At 40.5% G+C, this 20,577-nt stretch overlaps 1 protein-coding gene across 1 annotated transcript; it reads right to left on the bottom strand.

The window, feature by feature from the left end:
* Positions 1-293: 293 nt before the first annotated feature.
* PCDH18 (protocadherin 18) lies at positions 294-9,074 on the bottom strand (the record flags this gene model as incomplete). Its single annotated transcript, XM_084285435.1, has 4 exons — positions 294-964; positions 5,266-5,429; positions 5,555-5,643; positions 6,573-9,074. 4 exons carry the CDS (start codon positions 9,072-9,074, stop codon positions 294-296), a joined length of 3,426 nt encoding a protein of 1,141 aa, XP_084141561.1.
* Positions 9,075-20,577: the final 11,503 nt, after the last annotated feature.

The following is a 20,577-nucleotide window of genomic DNA, read 5'->3' as shown; positions in this document are numbered from 1 at the left end:
CCATCTATATACATTTAGGAAAACATGCTTGCTGTGGGTGTACAAAAATAAAATTTATTTGTTAAATTACACATAAATATAAGGTACAAATGTATTTTTAAAATACAGATAAAGATAATCACACTTGTATTGTGTACATATGAAAATACAGTATTTTAATATTCAACATACACAGACACATTTATGATAAATGCAACTAATTGGCAATGCCAGTTCTCGTCAGTCTGGTTTTTGTTCTTTTTTTTTTTCCTTCCAGTTTTCCATAAATATGGAAAAATAGGCTTTTGAAACACTTAGTTCTGCCGGACATCTTGCAGCAGCTTGTTAATTTCTGCCACCAGCTCACTGGCATCCATGAGTTCATGTTTGCCATCACTGAGGTGGTTGAGCACATTGTCAAAATCATCTTCTTCGTAATTCTCTGGGATTTCCTCCATGGCTGGCAGCCATTTAGAGGAAGGCTGCGCACTTGAGTGAGTCCCCAGAGTGGGCCCATTGTTGGCAGGATTTTGGAAATGTGTACTGGCTGCCCAGGCAGCCACCCCCTGTGGATAATTTAGAGTTTTGGCTGGCAAATGTCCCTTCCTGCGCTCCAACGAATTTGAGCGATCCATCTCACTGCACTCTGTGTAGGCATCTAGTGAGGGAGGCAGCAGGCGCTGGAAGACACTACTCATTTCAGAGAGAAGAGAGGAGGTGCAGGTGTCCCCCGATTCCTCCTCACCCTGACAGTCTTTGCCAAATGTTGAAAAGCTCTTCTTCTTTTCACTTGTGTCAGCAGGCTGCGGATCTTCCTCAAGGCTCTGCTGCTGCTGCTGCTGCAGTTGCTGCTGCGGCGACTGAAACTCCTCCCCAGGGATGAACATGTTACTTCTGTAATCAGTCGAGGGAGAGGGCAGTGGTGGCATCCAGCACTGGTCTGAGTGGCCCAGAACCCTGCATTCCTCTGTGCACAGTCGCATTGCTGCAAGAGAGAAGAGATAAGAGTGAACATCCCGCTTTGTTTGCAGGTATCACACTAACAGCATCTAACACCCAAGGCAGACAAGAGCTGAACTTCTCTAAAGATCAGAGCCATTCAAACCTGATGTTTGGATTCATTTTCTGTGTGCACGACAGTAGTAAATGCAAATGTTCTGGATCCTAATGTACTTTTATTTTTAAATATTCTCAAAAAATGAGAAAGCAAAATGCAGAACATGCAGAAAAGTGATGTCACACCTTAACCATGGAGAAAATTAGCACTCATGACTTAAAGCCACTCAATCCCTTTCTGCAGTACTGTTTCATAAACAAATAAAATGAAGGTATTTCTACCTTCCAGCTTACACTTGTTTTAGTGAAGTCTTCTGCATGCAAGTGCAGAAACATAGGAGAGTAAAAAAATAAGAATAAATGGACAGAGGAAAGACAGAAGAAAGAACAAAAATGTGCAGAGGGATCTCCATTAACTTATCTCCTTTTGATCTGACAATGAGTTGCGTGTTGAAATACCAGGGTGATCCACTAACATCTGACCCTATTAACCAAATCATTTAAATTTTAATCCAGTACCAGAATACTTAATTTATAGCCAGTGTGACCCCTGGGTTTATAGGGGAGTCACTCTGAACTGCATCTGCAGCTCTGCCGTTCAGGTTACTGGGCTGTGCTGGCTCAGGTGTAGGCACAAGGGGAGCACCAATCCAGCAAGAAAGGGCCTCCAAAGGCATCCAAGCCAGCAAGAAGGGCCAAAGGGTGGAAAATTCCCTCTTTCACTGCTTAGTTTTCCTGCTGTGTCTCAGGCCAAAGCCATACAATGAGGCCAGTGACTGACCTACCCACTAAGGGGCACTGCAAGAGTAGCCCTCAAACACCTCTCCCGTTGCAGAGGTCTGGGAAAGACCCTTTGAAACAGAGACAGGCAAAGGCCTATTTGACAGATGGACAGACCTGCAAAGAGGCATGTGCCAGGAGAGAGGCTAAATTTTCCTCTCCAACAAGAAGTGACTCTTAGGACATGAAGCCTTGGACATGAGGCTGGGCGCTGTGTGGGTACCTGGCAGACCTGCTGGAAAAGATCGAGGCATTGCAGGGGGCACTAACTTGAATATGAGCCACATACTTCCAAAGAAAGTTTTCAGCAATGCCAAGCTTTGCGTTACACGTATTTTGACCAAAGGAAAATTTTCCCCTAATCCCCATCAACTAATAGATTATCCCATGTGAAACAGAAGTTCTTTTTCTTTAATCCTTTATGTATTAAATACCAAAGAAATATCACTTCTGAAACTAAATGTTTGCAGTCATGCCCTGTAGATTTTCCTCATTTTCTCATCACATTTCCCATCTGGCTCTGGATCCACTCAGTTTATCAAAAGTTTTTGGATTTTTTTTTGCAGTGGTGTAAGCAGAACTGAATAGTGTATTTCAGCTTCAAAGGTACCCATGATTGATAAAGTGCTACCCTAAAACTGTCAGTGTTATTTATCTCTATGCTTTACACAGCCTATCATAGTGTTTGCTTTTCTAATGCCTTTTTCATTCTTATGAGTATAAACTTCCTCAGCTTCTTATACAAGTAGGAATTTCTTCAAGAACATAGGTTCAGGCTGCAGACTGCACAAGGTATTGCGAATGGCCTACTTGTTAAAAAAAAAAAACAAAAAAAAACAAAAAAAAACACAACAACAAACACACACACACAAAAAAAAAAAAAAACACTTAGAAAATATCAGTGGCTGATACTTTGGTATGACTGAGTGGAATGCCTTAGAGTGATTTATTCCCATGCCTGAAAAGCACACATGTGCTATTCTACAGGAAATGCCTAAGAGTTAGAAAGGAAAAAAGATATCTCAGTGATCCTTTGTGCCTGGACCAGCTCTCAACTTATCCCAGAAGGTAAGGATTACTCTTCTAAATCAGAAGACTCGTGTAAATTAACAGGAGACTTTCAGTGGTCTACCATTTCATTAGCAGTGAGGATTGCCTCATTGTGAGCTTTGCTACTGATGTTATTAGTTTAGGATTAGTTTAGGTATAAAATAATAAATACTGGCATTCTTGAGCGTAAGATCAAGAGATACTCTAAGGAAATTGAATGGTGTCACAGTCTGCCCTTGAATCAGCAATAGAATAAAAAAGAGAAATGCACAACTGTTTCCCCCAGAACTTAAAACTTATTGGTGAAGATTTAAAAAGTGAGAGAAAGAAACAAGTCTTTCAGGGGCAGTTATCAAACTTTCTAATCATGCCATTTTTGAAAGTTTCAAATACTTTATTCCTCTCCAGTTCTACCTTAAAGGGACAGATTGCAAGGGCTTTCTCACAGCATTTAGCCTGTGTCCAGACTAACAATGCAGAAACCTTTCAAAATGGAGAACAGGAAACCTCCAGGAAGATTTTTTTTTCTTTTGGATTGTACTGGGGATTTGGAACAGCTCATGTCTCATCTGAATGAGCTCAGCATACTTGTCTGATGGACTAATACCACACATTGTGGCAAATGGGCATCTGGGTGAGATTAAATGCACTTCTTTATAGCTAAACTGAGTTGCATCTGTACTCAGCAGGAGTTTTCCTTACTCTGAATTCAATTAGCATTAGGCGGAGGCCGGGCACTTTTGGAAACCCTACCCTTAGGCTTCCTGTTTAGAGAGCGAATTGCAAGAGCTGAAAATGAGTAACAGGCATTTCAGCTAGCCCAGCGCATAACCACTCCTGCCTGCTGGCAGCCCCCAGCCGCCCAGCGGGAAGGGGACAGCTATTCCTTGGCAGCGGCAGGGCCGGACGCCAGTGCAAACGCCATTGCACTTGAAGTTCCCCTGGCAACTGAGATCTGCAGCAGATCCCTCCCTGCTTTGCTAACCACAGGAGAGAAAGAGGCATGCCTCATGCTAGATGGCAGGAGAATAAGCAATAGGAACTGAGGGAAATGAGGATGAAAAAAAAAAAAAAAAAAGTATTAGGACTCCAGATTTCAGTTGAAGATTATGGAAAAAAAAATATATAAAAATAAAACAGTAAATTTTCAAGGCCTCCGGTTCAAGACTAGGTTGAGGAGACAGCTGAACATCTGGATAGGTGACACAAGACCTGGTCTGGAGCACAAAATGCAAAGGGATTTTTATTGTCTAAATTTAAAATGGTTAAGAAGAACAAAATTTTTTTTTTTTTTGCTCCTGCTTTGCATGTTTCTTAGTGTAAAATGTTCCAATGTCAGGTACAATTACCCCACAGATGTTTAATGTGGCAGCAGAGGGAAGGAGCTACTACTCTGCAGCTCTGGGTGACGTGAGGGGGCCACTGCAGGAAGGAACATGTGCTGCACCATACTATAAAGCAGCATTCCCCTGTAGAGAGTTACTTTATTAATCAGTCTTGATGTAAACTTAACCCATACTGAAGTTATTTAGTCCCTGTTGGTTATACAGGGAGAATTAAATATTATATGATATGGGTATGAGATCTAGGGTGCAACCAGTGGCTGTAGAATTATTAAAATCATGTTAAAGTTCTTATGTCTATATGCAGTGTGATTTCCCATGCTATCCTCTAATATTCAACATATAACATTCAAAAATGATACTTCGAACACATGAATCTGTACAGGTGTGTGTTTATGTCGCTTTCATTCAACCTCTTCTACCTTTTCTCTGCTTTGCCCTCTACCCCTGAATTGTTTCTCTTAAGCTCCTTCTTGTAAAAATTACGGTTGCACTATTTGAAATCTGGCACATATTTAGATTCTTCCTTTGCCACTTAAATTCATTTTTAAGTGTGAAAAATACTTTTGTTTCTTCTGCCATCCATATTCCTCAACCACCTTCACCATCCATTTCTGAATTCTGGAAGTTTATATCCTATGGATGAAACCCACTGTGGAAAATGCATCTCCTAAATTATAGTTCAGTGTATTTTTAACAAACCACAACTGCCTGCCTTTAAACAAAAACATCCACCCAGTCATTAAAAATCTAAGGACACAGAGCAAATCATACTTGGGAGGGAAGGGGGGCTGAGGAAAGGGGGAGGATTGGAACTAGCTCATGATGATGTGAATAACAGTAAAAAGTAGGCATTGCTGTGGGCAGATTTTTCAGTTGCATCTGCATTTTTATTTGGCTAGATATGGGAAGGCTTCAGCTCAATATTTAACGAAGAAACAGAAGGAAACACAAGACTTGAAAGCTAAAGAATTTTTGCTTCCTCAGTAGTAGCTTTATCAGAGTGACAGCTAGGCAGTACTGTAAATAACCTGTTCAGCTTCCATTGTGCTCTTACCTGCAGGAATTCTCCCATCGGTAAGGAAAAGGTCAGTGAATCCTTCCCCAAGAAGTCTGTCAATTGGAGACTCTCTACCCAAATCATAATCGCTGTCTCCAGCTTCACTGTCACCCCGGCCACTGTCTTTCAAGCTGAATTTATCCATATCTTGTAGGGCATATCTGTAAAGAGAATTGTAGTGATTGTGGAATATAATTATCCCATGTATCTCTTGGATTAAAAAACACATTAATGTATTTTCTGATACATATAAAAGCACACTTGGGGGAACAGTTCAGATCCTTACCTGTAGCTTCTGGAATATTTGTTTCCTCGAAAACTTGGCCTTGGTTGATACTGGCCTTGGTGAAGCATCGAAAGAAGTTGGGAAACCTGCTAAAGAAAAGGTGAAGAGACTGATTCCTTCAAATAAAAGCTCATAATCCTAGTTGTAAAACCACTAATTAGCCTCTCAGTTCTTGTTTTGTTTTTGTTTTTTTTTCTTCTTTTCCCTTTTTAAAGTTTAATTAAATCAAATTCTTGCACATACATAATGCAGTACAACAGACTACTTATTAGTGTACAGTCTGCCACAGAAAACATCTGAAGACATTGAACAATGAGGAAGCACACTGCTGTTCGTTAGCCTTGGAACCCATAACAATTAGGTCATTAACAAGTAAAAAAAGTAATTAAATTGGAGTTTTGTTTTGATTTCATAGATTAGAACATTCCTTTGACATTCCAGGATCCTAATTCAAAATAAAATTTCATTGAACTACATATAGGGAATTACCAGGACTCAGCACTCATTTAAACCACTACACAGAAATTGAAATGGGAGGTGTCAAACTTTAGGATACTGTATGCATGTATCAGAAATGCATTGGAATGCCTGTACTTAAACTGTTTCAATATTTAACCTTTTGGTTTTCCATCTCCATTAATCAATGTCCTTTATTGTCCCTATATATAAATCCTCTGTGACTCCTTCTTAAATAGAGCTATGCAGAGGGAAAGGGAAGGCAAGGAAGAAGGGGGAAGCTCAGTAAACCAGAGCAGAGTACTCTGTATGTTACACTCCATTGTTTCGGCCTTACAGGGGAGAACCAAGAACTAATGCTACCAATAACAGATTTAATCCTGTTCCCGAAGGTAATGGATTCAGATGCATTGGAGTAAAACTGCAAAGCTGTGATAGCTAAAGATAAATCTGTAATGCATTGGGCATCAATCTATCTGCCCATTGCTCTCACAGGTTGTGTGAAGAACAGCTCCACGCTCCCAAGTGAATGTGTGAGTGCTAAACAAGGTATGGACCTTACCTCAACAGCTGGAGTGGCATGGGTGAGTTCCAGCGAGAAGTTTTCAGGCACGTGGTTAGATGAGATTGTCACCAGGCTGTTAAGCGATTGGTGGCTGTGATGGCTCTGCCGGCTGCTCATTTGTCCCCTTTCCAGGGTCGGAGATGATGATGGAGACGCTCTGTGGTGAGATCTGATGGGTAAAGTGCCATTGACCGTTGGCACTAATGTAATGTCCCCTTTGTGGATCTGTCGTGAGGGTCGCTTTGGGTGGTGCTGGTAGGTTGATTCTGCCACACGGCAGTTGTAGGACCTGGTGTCCTTTTTCTCTCGATTACATCTCGTGGCAAAGATAACCATAATGACCAACAACACGGCACATATTGATCCTAAGGATATAATTGTTATCATTGAGACATCCAGAGAGGGCTGGCTTACCAAAGTAGCTTCTGTGCTTGAAAATGAATAAACATACTCAAAAACTGTACATTTCAGAAGTGCTTTAGTACTAAGCTGAGGACTGCCTTTATCCTGGACTATCACAAAAAACTCCCATTGTTTTGCTGGAACTGACTCAACACTCACATTGATGGAGATGTCACAAGTTTTGGGATCCATCACAAAGATGTTTTCCTTGTCAGCTGCTATGGAGCAGCTGAGTTCAGAGTTCATACCAGAGTCTCTATCTGTAGCCCTTATCCTGGTGACAAGAAAGCCAATTCCAGCATCTTTAGGGATTGAGATTTCCGCCGTGCTGTTGCGTAGTGCTGGACCGACAATGACAGGTGCATTATCATTTTCATCAATGATGGTTAGTACAACTGTGGTGTTACTAACAAGCTGCTGGCTCCCTCCATCCCTAGCTTGAACCATAAATGCAATTTGATTTACTTCTTCGTGGTCAAAAGTTCTCAGGGCATAGATCGCCCCGTTGGAGGGATCAATGGTCACGTAGGTGGTTATAGAACTTCCCAAAATATAGCTCTCCAAAATAGTGTAGGTCACCTGCCCATTGTCCCCTAGGTCTGGGTCTGTGGCTGTCACAGATGTGATATACGCTCCTGGAGAGTTATTTTCTAAGATAACAACTTCATATCTGTTTGTCTGGAAGCGGGGTGGGTTGTCATTTTCATCACTGATTTGGACAGTAAAGTGTTTTACTGTGGAGAGACTCGGCGTTCCCTTGTCCTCAGCTATTACAGTCAAGCTGTATTCAGATCTCTTTTCCCTATCTAGACTGGCATTAGTCAAGATTAAATAGTTATTTTCATAAGTCTTTTGGAGTTTAAAGTGGCCGTGTCCATGGAGCTTGCAAACTATCTCTCCATTCACGCCAGAGTCCTTGTCTTGCACTCTGACTAGGGCAACGAAAGTGTCCAGGGGCGACCCTTCAGAAATGTAGGCTGTCTCTTCTTTTTCTGGGGACATCAAGTTTAAGTTAATTTCAGGTCTGTTGTCATTCACATCCACAATTTTAATTACAATTTTGCAGTGAGCTGGAATGGAATTTGGCCCCATATCTTGAGCCTGAGCATCAATTTCATAGGATTTGGTTATTTCATAGTCCACTTGCTTCAGGAGGGTCAGATGCCCCTTTTCTGAATCTATCCTAAAAGTCTCTGTAATTTTGGAAGACACATGACTGCTAAAAGAGTACACGACTTTACCATTAGCGCCCTCATCTGGATCAGTAGCATTGAGGTCTATGAGCAAAGTCCCAATTGGTGAGTTTTCCAAGAGTTGAATTATATACGACTGCTGTTCAAAAACAGGACTGTTGTCGTTGGAATCAGAAATGCTTATTTTCAGGATGGATGAGCCAGACCTCTGCGGCACCCCCTTATCTGAAGCAGTGAGCTGGAGTTCGTAACTTGACTTCAACTCCCTGTCCAGTTCTCTGACCACGATGAGCTCCGCATACTTAGCGCCGTCAGTCCGTGTCCTCACTTCAATACTAAAAAAATCATTTGCAGAAAGGGAGTAAGTGTGAAGGGAGTTGTCCCCCACATCTGGGTCAAAAGCGCTGTCCAGAGGGATCCGGGTTCCTACAGCTGCGCTCTCGGATATCTCAATTGGGATGAGAGCCCGGGAAAACTGCGGGGAGTTGTCATTAATATCCAGCACTTCAACTTCCACATGGAAAAGCTGCAGATGTTCAGTGGGCAGAGTGATCACATCAAACTCTATGGAGCAATTTAAGTTTTTCTGGCAGAGTTGTTCCCGGTCAATTTTAGCTCCTATGCTGATTTCCCCGTTATCCTCACGGACTACAAGCAAGGGAGAGTTCCCCCTCTGCATGGCTCGAAAGCGAACCGAGGAAGGGTTCGGAATTTTTAATAAAACATCCGCTACGTCCTCCGATAGCCTTGCGATTACCGATCCCACTCTCTGCTCCTCGTAAATCCTGTATTTCAAATTCTTCCCCAGCGCAGCCTTATGGAAAGACACCGCCACCAGTGCAAAAACGAACACAAAGTGCATCTTACTGCCGCTGCGCTGCATCTCTAAGTTTTTGCGGTTCATCCCTCCGAGCGAAGTAAAGCGCAATTATCTCAAAGCTTCCTTCGGCGCCCTAACCCCCGCGTACATCTGGTCCCTGTGCAAGGAGCCGCGTACCGGTACCTTAGCGGATCACCAAACTTTTCCGCACGCACCGTGCCGGGACACCCATCCACGCGTCCTCGCCGCTCTGCCGGCTCCTCAGACTCTCCCTCGCCTGCAGCCGCCCTCCATTCGCCGCGGCGCCTCCCAGAGCGCTCCTCCTTCTCTTCCTCTTCCTCCTCCTCCTCCCCAGTGCCCTCTCGGCGGCAGACTGAGCGCCCGGCAGCCCGCAGCCCCCCGCGCAACTTCACTTGGGCTCGGACAAAGCCGCGGCGCAGCCAATGAGCCCCGACGGGCGGGGGCAGCGCCGCCCAGAGCCGGCCCCACACCCGGCCCCGGCCCCACAGCCAGCCCCACACCCGGCGCCGTGCCTGTAGGAGCCGCGTTTAACCAGCCGGCGTCTTTTCGGGGCGTCCGCCTGGTAAACGAGCCGGGGGTGGCGGATGGCTCAGCCGCGCCCCCGCCATCTCATTCCCCCCGTTAGCTGCCTTGCTTCCCTCGACATCCACGCGGAGCTGCCCCCCATTCCCGGGGAGCTCTCCCTCCTGCTTGTCAAGGCAATAGCTTTCCGCACGCTTCTGGCCATGCCCTGCCTTCCTCCTACACGATTTGTGCAGCGGCGTGTGCCTGAGCGTGGTTCTCCCGCATGTGCCTGTGTGTGTGTGTGTGTGTTCCCCTGCTTTTCTCTTGGCTGGCCCCGTGCTGCTGCTTCAGATCTTTTTCACCCTGGTTGAAAAGGCTCTTCGTGCTTCACCATGACAATTTGTGCTAAGTACACCTTATCCACACCAAGGGTTTTAAAGAAGCAGCAGCCACAAAACAGATTAAGTGTTCTGGACAATTTCCTTAACGCACCTCTCTTCTGTAGCTGCAAACTATTTACACTGCAACACGTTTGCGCACACACACAGACACACAATACCTTATGGCTGAGTTGGTCATGTATTTTATGTACTCCAGAAATGCTACAGTTCGCTAAGTTAAGAGAGCTTCATGCTGCAGCCAGGTCACAGAAGCCAATACCACCTCCTATCTAATGTATCTATTTATGGTGTGATTTCTATTTCCCCTCTTTTGCACTTCCTTTAAAGTTTATCACTTGAGCCACAACCTTACCATGCTTTTCGTTGTTTTTTTTTTATATATATATATTTTTTTTTCCTGCTAACTTTACCCACTACCCACTTGGTTACCAGTGTTTTACATTTTACCATCACTCTTCTATGCTTTTTTCCCCCCATATATTTCCACCCCCTCCCCACCCTATCCAGAAATGTGAAAAGTAAATCTCTGATTCTTCCAATTTACTCTCAGCAGAGCCCAGCCAAAGTCACTAAGAAGGTCCTTGTTGGGAAAAAAAAAAAAAAAAAAAAAAAAAAAAAAAAAAAAAAGCAGAGGAGGCTCAGCGTGATCTCTCTGTCTTTTTAAGCATTCAAAAGCATTTTATAAGCCATTGTCTCTTTTTTCACAAACCAGCGCCGTGTGGCAAATTGCGCAGAATAGAAATGCCTATAATGAATGTATTTAGTACTGGGTCACGCCGATGAACATTCTGCCCCCATGAATAATACTGTTTTACAAGTTTGCAGCCCTTTCAAATTGCTGATCCCCAAACCCTATAGGCAAACTAGAAAAGCTAACACAAGCAACTGGGACTTTAGAAACCCATAGCCATCTGGCCTAAATCTCTAACAATCCAAGCCAATAATTATATCAATTCAGGCTTTAGTGAACTCCTTTGCAAACACCAAAAGAGCAAAGAAAGGAATTAGTGGCCATTCTAAGTTCTGGTGGAGCAAATTCAAAGATAATCTAATTCCATTAGTCTAGGGACAGCTTTTTTGCAGCTCTGATAAATATTCCTAAAACATTTTTCCAAAATGCCAATATAAACTCTTTTCTGACAATAACTGGGGAAATGGGTGCAATTAAATGCTGTTCTTAATGTCAATAAAAAGTATTTTGCTGATAAAAGAAGTCACTACCCCTTTACATGAGTACAGAAGATGAATAATTCATAGTAAAAAATAATTTCCCTTCTGAAATGCTAAAATTATATATATATTTAAATGATAACATGTTCTTACAAGTAACTGTTGAGTACATTTAGATATGCAGAATTTGCTTCATGCAAATTTTATCACTTTCCAAATAGTAATTTCAATTTATCACCTTAGTCTTCTTTAGAGACGTACTCTGAGATACTCTCATGTCAATATCTATATTAATAGATAGCAGAATACCTATTGCAGTCTCTTTCCCTCTTTTTTTCCCCCTCCCCCACCCCAAGTTCACCAGTCAGGTTATTTGTAACATTATCACTTAACTCCACGTTGTCATGCCACTACCCATTTACACTTACAAAGAAGATAAAGATGTCATTGACACAACAGTTGTTATCTGGATTCTGAACTAAAGTAATGAAAAAGCATTAATCTTCTTTTTTTTTTTTTTTTTTTTTTTTTTTCTTTTTTTTTTTCTTTCATCTGACAGACATTTGAACCTATAAGTGAGGAGGAATTGCCTTTGTTTGTTTAAAGGCAGCAACGTTTAAGCGCGTGGTGCCTCCAGAAGTGATACTTCTGTGGGGTGCTCGGGAACAATCACAGCACTTCCAAGGCTGATTCCTCACATAGCCAGTGAAAGAGTTTTTTCTGAAAGTCTCTTAAACTCCAGCCCACCTTTGACATGGCAGACTTCCCTTACAAAGGAAAGGGAGAGTCCCACGTGCAGCCAGCAGACACTTCTTGCGGAGCGTGGTATTGTGAATGCTGTTAGGCACGTGAGCGGAGTGCTGCTAGCCTCCTGGAGAGTACTCGTGGTTATTCCCACCCAGTATGTATCTATTCACCACAACCTTCTCAAAAGCTGCATTCAAAATTCCCTGGTAGTGTACCTGAGGAAGAAAAACAAAGTGTCTCCAAACAGCACTTCAACTTGCCTATGCTACTGCTTCAGAAACCACAGCTACACAGCAGATTAATTAATTTTTCACTTAGCTGAAAATAGGCTTACTTCTGTGGTCAAGATACTTGAAAGTCTGACTTGTTTCTCAAAGGAGTTTTATTGAGCTCTCAAGGATAGGTTTCCTTCTAAAAGTTACTGATGCCCTAGATGCATGGTATATATTCAAAACTTAGGTGACAGAATTTGACTTTGAAGAGTTACTTTGAGAAATAGTCCCTCGCCAGGGACAGGAGAGAAAGAAAATGATTTTCTTAACAATGATAGTAGCACAGTGAAATTAGCACAGTGACATTTGGCTCATCCACCCCACCCCCCAAAAAAGAAATGAGGTTTTATTCACTTTCGGTATGATTTATTGCCTTATGTTGCATCATGTTACAAAATGTCAGACACACTATGCTCCAGTGCACAAGACATAGCAAGATAAAATTTGATTTGACACCTGTGTAATGAATGTGAAAGACAAGTCTTCCTAAGTCAGAAGTGTATTTTAAGAGAACATTTCCATTACAATGAATGACAAAGTTCGGGGGCTTTTTCTCTGTCTCTTCTCTTTCTTCCTGCTCTCCTTCTCTGTCTGTCCCTGTCTGTCTGTCCCTCCCTTCCTCCTACACAAGCTTGTTTCCCAAAGTAATACTAATGACAGAGCTCTCCCTCGTCTTTGTACTTTACAATTCCATCTGTTGCAGTGAGAGTGCAAAATGGGAAAAGGGTATCCATGTAGGTAAACAGGTATTTTACACTCACTCTTGGAGCCACCGCTAAATTGTTAGAAGGTCCATATACTATTCAGTGGGATGGGGGAAAGAAAGCTGACATTTCACTCTGATTTTTTGCATGGACAACTATATTATAAGCTCATCATGAATTAATGCTGTATTTGTCCAATCCATTAGCTATCTCATCAGTCATGTTTACACCTGATACTTTTAAAAAAAAAAAATTTAGATGCATTAGAGGCTGGGTTACTTCAAGAGACACTAGAGGGTGAATGGGCCACTGGATTATCAAATATGGCCTTCTGTACATTACAGTCTTCTTAATTAAGCCCAATTACAACAGCTAGAGCATTTATTTTAATCTGTAAAATACAAAACGCATACCTCAATCAGGCATCAGTTACATGGTTCACCTGAAAAGGCAGAGCACTAACCATCCTAAATGGGGTCAGAGGTTGCTGACAGGCAGATCAGAAAGGCCAGAAATCCACTTAATAATATAAATCCCAACTTCCCCCAAAATCTACACCTTACTTTAACACAACCCTGCCAAGCTGTTCTCAGTCAGAGCACTGTTCCTTCTGTGCATTATCCAGCATTCTCAAAGACAGCTGACACCTCTGAGACACCTGTAAAAACAGGTATCTGTTTTTTCCTGTATCAGGAAAAAATACCTTCCTGACCCTGACAAAAGCCCATATAAAGCCCCTCAAGCAAAAGTCTAGGTATCCAGAAAGAGGAATAAACAGAGAAATTTAGTTCATACTCATTCATTAAAACATATCAAATCACTAAATTTTATACATTTGCTGATGGTTGAGAACTTTTTTTTTTTCTTGATAAGTGAGTTTGAAATTAGATTTTACATTATCATCAATCATTGTGGCAAAGGGCAGGGGAGCAGATTTTCTGCTACATGAGTAAATTTTCATGGCAGTTTTGCAATGCACTACTGTGCACAATGCACTACTGTGCATCAAAATAGCAAGTTAAACTTGTACATGTTTCATGCATGGCAAGTGCTGTACCGTGGTATTTAGTCTCTTTCTGTACCAATAAGACATTTATCTCTCAAAGTTTTACCAAGTGCAAGAGAGAAAAATGCTTGAGACTTACAGTTTACTGAATCTCTATTACAAACAAACGTCTGCAATGTGTCACCAGACACTTTGGAATTATTTTGAGTAGTCATTAATGTGGCAGAGTATATAATGAAAATTCCATTGTCTCATTACTCAAAATGCATTTGTCATTATGTTTATCCTTTTGTTTATTTATTTCCTTGTAAAGCATGAAGTAGAATATCTCTGATAGCCTTTTACCCCAAATTTTCTTTAAGAGTAATAAATGCATTGCAGTAAAATGAGATTTTCGGCATTATTTATGTATGGGATATTACTAAAAACTACGGCATGCTTCTTTCCCCTCACACCTAAGGAAACAAAGGTGCAGCCCTATGCAGCCCTGTTCCACTTTTTCACAAGCCACATAAACTCAGCTCAGTTGTGCATAACTGCCCAGATCCTAATGCATCTTTATTTCTCTTTCCTTCTTTCTTTCTCTTTTTCTTCCTTTCTTTTCTTCTTTCTTTCCATCTATCTATCCCATTGCAAATACAGATAGTAATAAGAGCCAGATACTTCTGAAGACAGTGGCTATAACCTTCAAGTCCATACACAGTGTGAGTAGAGGAATGAAGACGCCCAGTCACCTCCTGTTTCCTATGGATGCATCCACTGTGTGGCTGGAATAGTCACTGGTGTAGCTGGAGACCCCAGACCTCTTTTTCCCCATAAGGAAAGTACTGCCAACATCTGTGATATTTACTTGAAGTACACTTACTGTTTTTCAGCCTTACATACCGGTGTACTTGCATTGAATTTCCCACATCTGTTTTTATTCCAGATGTTAACAAATTAATATACTGCATGCACTGGAATTTGGAAATAAATTTCAAAGGCTGTCTCACACTATTTCTGTTCTGTTGTGACTAACATCTTGTTCTAGTACCCTGCAGCACACTGGCTAGCTTGTGATGATATTTTCAAGGCCATTCTTACTTTACACAGGGTAGGAAGTGCAGCTGCACTTTTGATACTTCTTTTCTTCATGGGAGTGGAGTTTCTGTAAAGGAAGGGATTGAGGTTTGATGCAGATGTGAATTTAGCCAGGCCTGCAATGCAAAGTTTGTCAAATTAAAAGCTCAACCCAAGCTTTTTAAGGAACTATAACCTTCTCCACTACCCCTGGGAGTTTAAAAAAGGAGCATGATTGCTGTTTCAAGTGTCTTCAGACCAGACAAAGCATGTCTTCAATCTTCCCCTGACAGCCTAAGCCAAACAGTGGAGTCCAACTCCACTCATCTGCACCTACTGCCAGCAGCTGCTCACGACCAACATCCTCTGAGGATGCCGGATGCTCTCTTGCAAGGGAAGGGTCTGTTACCTTCAGCAGAGCCTGGGCTCAGCTTCATGCAGCTGTGGTGGGACCAGAAGAAACTCCAGAGTTTGTAAAGCATTTCTATCTTCCTCTGACCCTGCTGCTGATCAGAACCAACCTGATCCATGGAAGGATTTTCAACAGTTTCAGGGGCAGTTTAAATTCTGTTGAATGATGTGAGCCTCACAGGAGGCACAAATTCTGAGGGCCATAAAGGACACTTGGAAGAATCTGAACTTTTCCCTGCTGCAACGTTTAGAAAGCTTGCATTACAAATAATGGCCAGTAAGGAAACCTAGGTGCTAGTGGCCTTCCTCCCTACAAAACATCAGGCACAGTTTAACACCCAGCCTGCTTTGTGAATCAGGACCAAATACATTGTTTATTTTATTTCACAATAAATATTTATACGGCACTACGCATGGGTATCTGCATTTTTCATTCCTGATTTTTCTGGGAAAAAAAAAAAGGAAAAAAATGCTCCCTGCTTCAATGTCATGGGAAAATGTGGAAATGTAAACCTGCTGTAGGAAGCAGGCACAGTGGGAGCTGTAATGGGAAAAAGGCAGGCATGGTTTATCAGCAGAATATGAAACATATACTGAACATCCGGCTTCCCAAGTAAGTTGTTAACAGTGCTCAATACAAATGTTTCTCTTTAAAGAATCAGATGTTCTCTTTTTTTTTTTTTTTTTCAATAGATGCAGAATGGTAAAACTGGTGCCATAAAGTCATTGCAAGAGACAGCAAACAACTTTGTTATCATAATAGGCTTTTTTTTTCTCCTTCTTTTTTAAACAATAGCTCTAGCAGGTGGCATGTGGCTGGGACTGGGTCTATCACCATCGCCAGGGTGCCAAGACGTCCCTCAAAGTTTCTGTGGGAGGAATTTGTTGGTGGGATTTGGATTGTAAAGGCACGTGAGCATCTGCTGCCTGCTCGGTCTCATTATCATTGACACAATTAGCTCCTGCAGCTCTCAGCCCAGCAGCCAGAGCTGGGGACTCAATTTTCCTCCTCTCTGACAATGCTCATTACCATTCATCTGAACGTTCGGGCTCCTCTGCCTCCTAATCTGGGCCAAGGGTCTGTAAAAACAGATCACACAGAGAAACACTCAAGGAAGGAAGAGCAAATTGACATAATAGCTACTAACAGTCTAAAATCAACTGTTTTACATACAGTACTGCCGATAAACTTTCAGTGTTCATAGCAAAGGCTTTTTGTTTTCCCTGCTGCAAAAGTCACTGTATTCCAAACATAACGTTATTTGTTTTTCTATTTTTTGTATCCTTTTTGTATCTTATAAGCTTTTTCAGTGATTCACAAGATACTACACAATATTACTATTGTTCTTCCATACTCTCAACCACTACCAAAGTTGTAACAAACTTTCTTTTTTTTTTTTTCTTTTTTTTTTTTTTTTTTCTTTCTCATTACATACAGAAAAAGTCAATTTTCCACCTTAAAGTTAATTTGGAAACCAGACTGAAAATGAGACTTTTGCTCTTCAGGATATCAGGAAAAGTAGGAGTTAATTGACATCTTCCTCTGGCAGCCAGAGACTAAACAAAATGTTAACACATATCTGCAGAAAAAGACTTTGCGTTCCGTTAAGTGTCCTTGCTCATATAAAACTGCATCTATTTTTCATTTCCTTTCAATAGATGCCGCATAATTCCTCCTTGCTGGCCTTATGTCCTTTTATTGCTTCAAACAACCCCTTGCCCATAAATGGGAAATTAGAGAAGTGACACAGTTTTCAAATAAATCACTCAGCTAAAAGCAGAGAGGAGGGGAGGGAGAAAAAGGCAGAGAATGTAAACTGATCCATCTCCTGAATAAAACTCAAGGACCTCTGTCTTTGAACAAAGAAAACAGAAGGGCTTCAAGGCCTGAGTGTGCAGTAATCTTACATTTTTTGAATGTTGCATAGATAACAATTTGTGACTTTACTGAAAAATATTGGATTTAAGCAGAAATAAACTTACCACATGTCTTTCCTGAGAGTTTGTCTTTACTAGATCTTTGTAACACTAGAGGGAAAATATCGCATAGAGCTGGGGATGAGGTGAGGGCATGACATTTACTTTCAGATGTTTTTAAAGCTCAAGGAACTGTTATTGTTTCCATAAATCATTAGTACGAGTTTATTTTCCTCAATACCTTCACTGTCTTAGGCAAAACATAAAGGGGGCATTTCCACCCCTCAGAGATAAAAAGAAAGAAATTTTACTGTACATCCCAAAATGACAACTGTCACTATTTTAACCTCAGGTTCCAGGCACTGCTAGCAGGCCAGGAGCATGGAGGAGATGAGGGACAAGGTCTACCTCTCTTGCTGATATCCAGAGTGCTGCTTGTTTGCAGAACTGCCCCAATTCTTGGGGCTTTGTCATGGAAATGTGAACGCTGAAAGAACAGTCTATTATGTTAAATTACAAATTATATTATAGGATTTTAAGTAATTGTTTGCTTACTGTTGTCACGCACATGTAGTTTATTGAAAGTTGATGTAATCATTTTGGCAAATTTCCACTGGCATGAATCAGGCGGGGTTAACTTAAATCATCTGCTGTGGGTGTTTGCATCAGGCAATTAACGGGTGAAAGGCTGGCACAGACACCCTTCAAAGTTCATTTGTGCAGACCCATTTTAGAAATAGTGCATTATGTCTCAACTGCATGAAATGTATTGTGTACATATTAGTGTTCATAAAATTCATTAGAATTCCATTAATTCAAATGAAAGAGTTCTGTTGCTTTTGTACTATAAAATTGAGTGTTTTCATGGTAAGCAAAAAGATATAAAATATGTAGGAAATACAAAAAAAAAAAAGTGTTTTGGTTTTCTAGAGATGTTTAAATAAAATTTTCATCCATCAGAAAGATTTTTGCTTCAATTACATGTCAAATTAAACACGTAAGACTATTCCAAAATACCCTTAACTGAATGGAATGCATTCGCTCACCAGGCTACATAAACATGGGTACACCCACATTTTTATTTTATTTTTTATTTTTTTCCTAATTCTGTGATCCAAAACATCTATGTCAGATCCTGGAACACTTTGGTATGATGCAATGCATCAGCTGGCATTTCTTTTTCAGAAATAAAATAAAAAATACTAATACTGGAGTGGAACTTAAAGCATGGTCGTGTAAATTCATACACTCATTTTCCAAATGTAACTGTGTAGACTTTTAATTAAATAAGTTGTGTTATACACACACACATATATATATTATATATAATGCATTTATGTATATATACAACTTTTAGAGAAATAAGAAGTTGAAGTTATAAATAATTGCTGTTCACTGGTGCCTTTTTGTAGGGCATCTGTGCTGTTAAGATGTTGGCCTTTCGCTTTGTCCTTACACAGACTTCTATCACAAAACAAAGCTGTTAAATGAAGAGTAAATCAAGCACATACAGTATGACATACGGATAATTTCCATTAAAGATATTTTATTGATAAATAAAAGTAAAACTTGATTAAAAAAAAAAAAAAAAAAGATAGAGTAAGGAAATTTAGTATATTGTGATTGAGATTAAATGTTACACAAGTAAACCTCCAAAACAGTCCTTAGTATTATTGCTATGAATTGTTCTCCTAGCCATTCTGCATTGTTTAAACACTAAGTTTATATGTAATTTCTATAACTTGGTTCAAACATTTCTTTGAGTGCCTTGGTAAGAAATGGTTCAAGACCTTACAATAAAAATTCCTCACAAATTTTCACTTGAATTCTAAATCCCATAAAACCAAGTAATAAATGTACAAAGCACATATCAAGAAAAACATCAGTATTTTGACAAGGTTGATGGTTTTTGTTGTTAGTTTTGTTTTACAGTCACTTTAGAGAAAACATCTGCACTATTTTTAAACCTGTTCAGCAATATGTAATCTGTCATACATGCTATGAAAGCTAATAGCATGCGTTTCCCTAGGCCTGCTCTAGTATGACACTAAAACGGGGTGCTTGATATTTTTAACTGTGGAAAACTTTCTTAAATGCTTATATTAATTTTCACTAGGAATCACATCACATAGATTTAGGGATGCCAAAGAACCTTTTCTTTAGGTGACTGTAACATTAGCTTTTTTTTACAGCTAATGACAATAAATTCCATCGTCCTTGTTGATCTGAGCCTGTTGATTTGGGTAACTGTGTGCACAGAAGAGTTAGTGGTTAATTTTCAGCCAAAGCGTTTAACAATGAATCCAGATCAAGTTCCTAGATCATACAGAGGTCTCGTATCTGAAGCCTATAATATTTTAAGACTTTAAGTTTTTGAAGTTATAGCTTATATATCCTTTTAACTAAATTCTGTTCATATTCAATTTCTGATTTCCATCCAGGTTAAACAGCCCTCAACCATGACAAGCAGCTAATTTGATAGTAATTCAACATGGTTATGATCCATAACTAGTACTTCAAGCAGACATTACTCTCATAACTGCTCTTCAAGCTTCATTTCAGTACATTAGCATCTGGCAGGTCAGGATGGTTTGATTTGCTTGTGCCATGCTGCACTCTCTTGGCTGTGGTGGACAGAAAGGGACACAGGAAGTACAGTGCAAACACTGGGTTTAACCAATAGCTGGATTGGACACATTAACTGACTTGATTGCATCTGTAAAGTCCACCTCTGTGGTGGTTTTACAGAATATCTGCCACTGGGCCAAATTCTATTGTCACCAGTGAGTGCATGGGGACCAAAAGTCCCTCCCTGTTAAAAGGATTAAATGAATGAGATAAACTCTCTCTGTGTATGGCTTGCGATGTGGGCCACATTCATGTCTCATTTGCTATAACTGAGTGTAACTGGAGGGAACTCCATTTTTTATATATTGATTTATTTCCTTGAAACACAAAATAGGTGTTTGCACTGTAACATTAACAACCTGGCTGAAGGAATATCTTTTCCAGAAACAAATAATATATATATAGATATATAAAGTGCTATCATCCATGTGGAAATGAGGCCAAAATTTCTGTTTTCAACTTCTGTTGACTTCTGTTCTCAACTGAGCTCTCATGAATCTTACAACTCACATATTTATGAAATGAGAAGAATACTTAATAGTCCTTTACCTTTGAAAATTACTAGTTTTGATCTTTGTTACTTCTCAAGTTACTAGGTTTAATTTATGGTGCCCCTAAATTGCAACAGAAAAGTGGTTAAACTATTTTTCATAGATCTTCCATAATGCATGAATCGTGAAATGAATTTATTGGAGCTGAGCACCCTGGAGATCATTAGCTTTGCCATTATATGTATACACAAATGGG

This window comes from Netta rufina, assembly GCF_964035555.1.
Source record: "Netta rufina genome assembly, chromosome: 4".
Lineage (NCBI taxonomy): Eukaryota > Metazoa > Chordata > Aves > Anseriformes > Anatidae > Netta > Netta rufina.
Note: the sequence above shows the minus strand (reverse complement) of the source record. Positions and strands in the feature narration are given on the sequence as shown.